Here is a 7912-nt window from a genome sequence, read left to right as displayed (position 1 = left end):
TCCAGGAGCTGGAGCGTCGCCACATGGTGGTGCCTGACACCCCCTCCCCAGCAGTAGCGGCGCAGACCAGCAGTGTTCCTGTGATGGCTGGTACAACCGTGCAGCGACCGGAGAGCTCGGCGACTGAGCAGTCGGAGGACGCAGTCAGTGTCAGCAACGGCGAGATCTTTCAAGTGTGAGTATGAGTGTCTCGGATTTGCAGCTTCATTGATACCTTTTGCTTTTGCTTGTGAGCCAATTGAAGGTGCAATTTTAAGACGAAATATGTTTTCCACATGGCAGTACCCGGGAGGTGCAGTGGCCACAGACCTCCAGGCACATGATGCAGGAGAAGGGACTGCACCGGAAACATTCTCTGGACCATCCCCTCCTGAAGGGCTTCGCCGCATACTTGGAGAAGGATCTCCTGATTGAGAATTTCAAGCAGACGGTGAGGTCTCCCATAAAAGTTCACTATATTATTTTTTGGAGCTTTATATCTACGCAATATATTCATTAAGTAATGCCGATTTTATTTTCCAGGTGGAAAACGTCAGCAGGTTCATGTTTTTTGTGAACCCTGAAGAGCCATCCCTTGAATTTCTGAGGGAGAGGGAGAGGACGAAGCTCTTCTTTCGGGAGCTGACTGAGGCTGGTCTCTCCAGGCAGACTCAGGTCAACTACATGAAGAGCCTGAAGAGGTTGGTAGCATGTAGATTTTTAACAGTATATTGTAGGTTTGTGTTGTATTGTCGTATCTGTTTTCTTCAAGGAAGTTCAGTCCTCCCACTATTGTCATGGTGGCATGTACAAGTTTATGTACATATGGATACTTACATACATGTCCTTCCTCTGACAGATTCCTCAAGTACCACACCGTGGCCACCGACCTCCGGCGTGACAACATTGCCTTGTGGAATGAGGCAATGTTCTTCGTGGAGTACCTGGGCTCACTCCAGCAGAGCTCTGCAAAGTTGGTGAGTAAGGAGATGACGCAAAGGAGGTAAGTTCAACTGTCAACACCCGTTAAATTCCATATTATGATTTGATTATACATCTCCTCTACTGTGTTTAACACACTCATGATGTTTTTTTTTATCTCCCTCACTGCTCCTGGAGTGCACTGCATGGAGAAGCAGAGCCATTTTACATTGTGAGCACATTTTATTAAAATGTGTACTGTATTGATTAGGATTGACAGTAATTGAATTTTCTTCTCCCACCCACATAGTCATGTCATTCTCACGGGGATGAGCCCAGAGAAGAGTCCAGAGGACTGCTGGGCCGTGCTGAGGGCTGCCAAGAACGACTTCTTGGCAGTCCTTGGCAAGGTGTATCCGGAGGAGATGCCCCTGGAGTGTGCAGAGTGCTGCCTTGTCCTCTACTACCTGGAGGCCACGGTGATTCTGAAGCATCTCCAGCCACCAGGCGTGGTGGAGCACATGACCGTAAGTGTTGTATTCTTTTTGTCTTCACTTTTCCTTTTTGCCGATACTCTTATTTATCAGTGGGACATCATTGTATTGTGTAGGTCCAGGAGTGGATGACCAGGAGCACGTCCGAGGCCGACCATACGGTGATTGTGGTGAAGGAACACAAGACGTCGGCGCAGCAAGCGGCCACGTTTGCATTGTCCTCTGAGGAGGAGACGGTAAGTATATCAAGTTTGATAAGATTTATTTCATAGTTTATTTCAAGAGCAGCGATTTAATCTGTTTTCCTCTGCCAACAGTGGTTCGACATCTACTTCACCCAGGTACGGCCACAGCTCCTGAGCTCCAAGAGGAGCCGGACGACACTGGATGACCTGGGAGGAGACAAACGGTTCTTCGTCTCCACCGCAGGCAGGCCGGCGTTCAACGCTTCGAATGACCTCAACCGGCTGCACCAAAAGTGAGCTGATCGTCATGATTAATTCCCCCTATAATATGTTCTACATACGTGTTGTGTGAGACGTATTAATAAATGTATTTTTGTATTTTAGATACAAGCTGGATCCAGTCACCTACCAGACGGCCCGGCGCATCTTTGAGACGGCCACCAAGGACTTGACGGACCAAGAGAAGTCCTTGGTGGCCGATTACCTCACTCATTCCACTGCGACGGCTGACGAGCACTACCGGATGAAGCAGTCGCGGAATGTGGTGCTGGCCAGTAAGCTGCTGAAGAAGCTGGCAGGTGACTCAAGGTAGGCATGTTTTCTGTTTGTCAACACACTTACCAACATCAAGACACACAACCAAAGCCCTCACCACTGAACACTAACCTTAAACGTTTGTGGGTTTTTTTTTATTTTTTTTATTTTTATATTTATCTCAGCGCTGACTCCGCAGAGGAAGGACCCAGCTGTTCTGCCCGTGGTGCCGCACGGGATGCTGCCCCGGCATCCAACCAACAGATGGATGTCCAGGCAGCGTTCGATCAGCTCCTTCGGACCCACCCCGTGACCCTGGATGGCGACATCCCAGACAAGACAGCACGCTCGCAGACGTCGGGCCGGTTTCAGCGGCAGCTCTATGATCGCTGGCTGAAGGCCCAGATGAGGATGCGCGTACGGCATGTCTTGTGTGAGTATTGTTTGTAGCACTAATGACATTTTTTACTGTGAAACGGTCCTATCTACATAGGCTTCTTAACTAACAACAATTTACTTTGTTCTTGACAGCACACTTTGGCAGACGGCAGCCCACCGAGTCCCGGGTCGACGCTTGGATCAGGAACCAAGGCTGGAAAAGTAACGTTCCCAGCGCGGCCAGCGTTCTGAAGGACTGGAGACCAGTGGGTTCGGTGGACACTGCCATGGACTCTAGCCACATCCAGGAGCTCATCCACAACCAGAAGTGGAAGGGACTTGTGGTGATGGACATTGCGGGGAAGGGGAAGGGAGTCTGCGCCACCCGGCAGTTGCAGGCTGGTGAGGTGGTGTGTGACTACCACGGGCCGGTAGTCACAGCCACTGAGGGCCAGCGGATTCACTCATCGACGAAGGAAGAAGAATCTGGCTACATGTTCTTCTTCCGGAACAGCCATAAGTCTGAGTGTGCCTGTCACCCGGGCATACAGCCTTTTGGCCGGCTGATTAATCATTCCCATAAGAAGGCCAACCTCCGGCCAAGACTGTACAGCCCAGCCGTCGGGGGACAGGATGTTATTTTGCTTTTGGCCCTGAACAGGATTAATGTTGGGGAGGAACTGTTGTTCGATTATGGGGTGCAGAGGAAATCGTTCAGGGGAGAGGGACTGAGAACCATTGAGAACATGTAGTTAATTTTTGGCAAGATCATCATTTTGATTGTTTGCTACTCTTCCCAAAAGTGATGTGGGTAGATTATTCCACCGTGCAAGGTCAGGCAGATTATTCATTCATCAAATTTAAAGCTCTTAATTTCTAATCAATTGGCCCAAGTACATCCTGATTGCACTGTACTATTTTCTTGTATGCAGTTTTTATGTGAAATAACTCTTTAAATGTGAAATAAAGTGACACTTTTCTAGTATAATTGTTTTGGGGTTTTTTTTGACAATGTATAAAGTTTAAGACCTTGTCGTTGCCCCAAGTATTACAGTAGTTTAAGTGCGACCCACAGGTCACTTACTCAAGCGGTTAACATCAACATCTGAGATGAGGGGTAACAGACTTCGGAAGGGCCTGACAATCTGTACGGATGCCTAGAATGAGGTCTGTTTGAGCTCCTACCTCAGGCTATAAAGCCAAATTAAGCATCAAATTAAAGCACAACATTTGTGGTCCACACAGAGACCAGACACATGTCAATAGCCCCAGCAGTTTTAGAGTAACCCTTCAAAATATTTGGAGCATTATAGACTGGGCCACTACCTATCTGATGCATGGCACACTGACCTGTAATACACCGCAAATACACCAAAGCACGTGACGAACTGAAACACACAGCCCGTCTACTCAAATAATCACGCTTTTATTTTACAGTTTGCAAGGGAATTAGCAGGATAACCTTAGCAAAATCACAGAGGTCAAAGCAATGACAGACAATATAAAATGTACACAGGCAAATAAAGCTGACAACCTACAGTATTTGTGGAGCATAAAAACATGATGACCGTTTTAAGGAAAAATAACCTCAACTATTTTACCAGTGCGACCCACAGGTTACTTACTGAAGCGGTTAACATCAACATCTGAGATGACGGGTAACAGACTTCAGAAGGGCTAATTATGATATATATAGTTGATATACAATTAGAGTATTAAGCTTGTCCTAACTTATATTAAATTATAAAGTTATTAAACTTATATTAGACATATTATATATATGATGTTATTTATCAAAGACATTGAGCACTAAACAATGGAGATGACAATTGGAAATTCAACTAAAAGTAAGTAATAAGCAGAAGAAAACAGGGAACAGGGCCACACAGGCAAGTTAGCTGTAGTTGTGAGCAAATTACAATGATGCAAATATTTTTAATCCAACTATTTAGTTACAAATTCCTCAGCCTGGGAGTCATCAGCATTTGAATCAAGCAGGTCAGTTACTCAAGTCGTTAACATCGGCTTCTGAGATGAGGGCTATTGTTTCCTTGATTGCTGTTTTTCACCTCTCTGCGATGCACATGCACGGCTACCCATCCCCCAACTATCTGCCAGCGCAACAATTAGGCTGAGATCAGGTAAACAGAGTGACTAAAATAAATGTATTAAACAACCAGTAATGCCGAGCAATACACCAAAATATTCGGAACATTATACACTGAGTCTATCCTGCTAATATTAGTAGTCACTGTATGTCAATTTGTCTGTGTCACAACAGTACGGATTAGAACAATATATGGTACCATCAGTAATGCGATCTGGGCCCTTTAAGGCTGGCTCGCTCCAAATAGTGAGCGAGTGCGAGAGTGGGTTAGAGCAAGGCGGCGGGGAGGGGGGGCAAATTCAGGCAGAAATTTCAGGGTAAAAACGGCGAAATCGAAATTGGATCATACTGCCAATATTGCTCAGAATCGCTGCAGCTTTCCGATGGTATGCGGGCCGTTGCGGTTGCTTACCGTGACCGACACATAAGAAAGCAAACATTATTTATTATCATCCTATGTATGTTAAATTATGATCTTCCACATTAATCAAGAGATTGTAAAACGGACAATATTACAGCTCCAATAGCTTATATTAAAGTCACCCAAGAGTCACAACATGGTTTTGAAATGGCAAAGACAGACAGAAATTAAATGTATATAAGCAAGCAACATAAGGGATCCGTTGTTTGGGTAAATTATATTATAGTATACTATATATATGTGGTGTGGTGGCGAATTCGTGCAGAAATTTCGGGGTAAAAACGGCGAAATCGAAATTGGATCATACTGCCAATATTGCTCAGAATCGCTGTAGCTTGGTATGCGGGCCGTTGCGGTTGCTTACCGTGACCGACACATAAGAAAGCAAACATTCTTTATTACCATCCTATGTATGTTAAATTACGATCTTCCACATTAATCAAGAGATTGTAAAACTGACAATATTACAGCTCCAATAGCTTATATTAAAGTCACACAAGAGTCACAACATGGTTTTGAAATGGCAAAGACAGACACAAATGAAATGTATGTCAGCAAGCAACATAAGGGATCTTTTGTTTGGGTAGATTTATATTATATTAAATAGGCTACTATATTTTTGTGGTGTGGTGGCGAAATCGTGCAGAAGTTTTATAACTGCACTATCGATTTATCACCTTATTTAGAAATAAAAATTCAGTTCTTATCCTTTTTAAAAGTTATATTGTTTGAAACTGTCTTCCAGTGGAAGTGTCCCTCAGAGTGACACCGGGGTGGAGTGGGGTGGGATGGGGTGGGCGGGGCTACGAGGGGGCGGGGGGGCGGTCAGAATCGTATATTAAGAGCAGACCTCCGCATGTACAGTCACTCTACCTCTGCTTCCAGCGAGACAAGAGCTCCAGATTCTGCTCAAGATTTCATCTTTTGTTGAACAACTCGTGAAGAATGGCTTCCAAGGCGTAAGTAATTACGATCAATTTATTATTGCTTTTGAATGTGTAGAAACTGTGTTGTTCATCTTTGTATGTAGTTTACTGACACTGCTTAAGTCTCTTAAACTGACTACAGTACTATTGTTTAAACTTAAATTGCATCCACTACAAAACTAAAACAATATTTCGAAGCAACTTTTTTTAATTACAAAAACTCATCTTTTTAGAAAGACATTTTATAGATTCTCCTATTTAATCTCTTTATTTTTACTCTGTAGCACTTTCAGATTGCTAAAATATAAGGGCTTATATTGCTTGATATAAATGTAACTACAGTCGAACCTCGTTACAACATACCCCGTTTATAACGTTTACACCAATACAACGTTCAAATTTCGATGTCCCGAATTCGCGTATTGCATTATTCCATTTGCCGGTATCGCTTAGAACATACACCTTTACAGCGTAAACTTCGATATAACGTATGATTTTCAGAGGAAAATAGGCAAACTGACCATCGTTACAACGTACAGCCTCATCTTCCGAGCGCGTGCACAATTCAGAATCGGCTGTTGCCGGCCATCTACATCGCTTAGCAACGCCTAACTGTATGAACTATATATCCTCACGAAGCATTCCACGCCGGCCGCACTTCTTGCATGCAGCCCCCGTTCCATTCATTTTGAGGGACCTGGTTACAACATACTATGGTTATAACGTACAAATTCTTAATGTCCCCCGAGGTACGTTGTAACGAAGTTCGACTGTAATTAGTAAAAATCTTTTAGTAGTTGTGATCATGTAGTTTACTAATTACTTTTCTCAGTCTGGGACCCATCAGGATGACAATAGATATGCAAATGTTATTTATCCAAACCACTGAGGAATGAACAATGTTGATGATGATGACTGGAATGGGTCCTGAAAATCATGAATTAAATCTAATCTTAAGTAACACTTCCTTGACTGTTACATAAAACTGTTAATTGTTTTTTTTTGTTGTTGTTTTTTTATATCCGCAGTACTTCCAACAGGCATTTCCTGCTCTGCCCCGTGTGCAAGAAGACACAGGCAAGCCTCTCGGTGCATCTGACTAGGGTGTGCATGAAGAGATCTTCGAAAGAAGCCATCCAAGAAGTAGTGGAGAAGGCAAAGCAGGATGCGCTTGAAGTTCTGCAGTGGGGCAGGGTGTTCAGCTACAGGCACCTGCGAGACATTATGGATGATGCTAATCCTATGAGCAGGTTGGTGGGAAAACTCTTCAGTCTTTTTTACACATCTCGCTTCGTTTCTTCAGTATGACATTTACTAACAGTTTTTTTTATTTACTTATTTATCTGAAAGGATGATCCAGGAGCTGGAGCGTCGCCACATGGTGGTGCCTGACACCCCCTCCCCAGCAGTAGCGGCGCAGACCAGCAGTGTTCCTGTGATGGCTGGTACAACCGTGCAGCGACCGGAGAGCTCGGCGACTGAGCAGTCGGAGGACGCAGTCAGTGTCAGCAACGGCGAGATCTTTCAAGTGTGAGTATGAGTGTCTCGGATTTGCAGCTTCATTGATACCTTTTGCTTTTGCTTGTGAGCCAATTGAAGGTGCAATTTTAAGACGAAATATGTTTTCCACATGGCAGTACCCGGGAGGTGCAGTGGCCACAGACCTCCAGGCACATGATGCAGGAGAAGGGACTGCACCGGAAACATTCTCTGGACCATCCCCTCCTGAAGGGCTTCGCCGCATACTTGGAGAAGGATCTCCTGATTGAGAATTTCAAGCAGACGGTGAGGTCTCCCATAAAAGTTCACTATATTATTTTTTGGAGCTTTATATCTACGCAATATATTCATTAAGTAATGCCGATTTTATTTTCCAGGTGGAAAACGTCAGCAGGTTCATGTTTTTTGTGAACCCTGAAGAGCCATCCCTTGAATTTCTGAGGGAGAGGGAGAGGACGAAGCTCTTC

The 7912-nt window shown here is 44.4% G+C and overlaps 1 protein-coding gene across 1 annotated transcript; it reads left to right on the top strand.

The window, feature by feature from the left end:
• Nucleotides 1-612: 612 nt before the first annotated feature.
• On the top strand, nt 613-5785 carry LOC140582756 (uncharacterized). The gene is made up of 9 exons (XM_072707069.1): nt 613-680; nt 839-1132; nt 1211-1427; nt 1511-1630; nt 1712-1872; nt 1964-2167; nt 2299-2546; nt 2645-3189; nt 5765-5785. The coding sequence occupies exons 2-9, from the start codon at nt 1062-1064 to the stop codon at nt 5783-5785; spliced, it is 1587 nt and encodes a 528-aa protein (XP_072563170.1). The 5' UTR covers nt 613-680; nt 839-1061.
• The last annotated feature ends 2127 nt before the right edge of the window (nt 5786-7912 follow it).

The sequence above is a fragment of the Paramormyrops kingsleyae genome, chromosome 25, assembly GCF_048594095.1.
Source record: "Paramormyrops kingsleyae isolate MSU_618 chromosome 25, PKINGS_0.4, whole genome shotgun sequence".
Lineage (NCBI taxonomy): Eukaryota > Metazoa > Chordata > Actinopteri > Osteoglossiformes > Mormyridae > Paramormyrops > Paramormyrops kingsleyae.
This window is presented reverse-complemented; position numbering and strand designations above follow the sequence as displayed.

Excerpts from the sequence above, each read along its gene's own strand:
- LOC140582756 (XM_072707069.1), top strand. The coding sequence starts at position 1,062 with ATGATGTTTTTTTTTATCTCCCTCACTGCTCCTGGAGTGCACTGCATG. Across the intron at positions 1,873-1,963 it reads CTCAACCGGCTGCACCAAAA|ATACAAGCTGGATCCAGTCA; the intron begins GTGAGCTGATCG and ends TTTGTATTTTAG. Across the intron at positions 2,547-2,644 it reads GCGCGTACGGCATGTCTTGT|CACACTTTGGCAGACGGCAG; the intron begins GTGAGTATTGTT and ends TGTTCTTGACAG.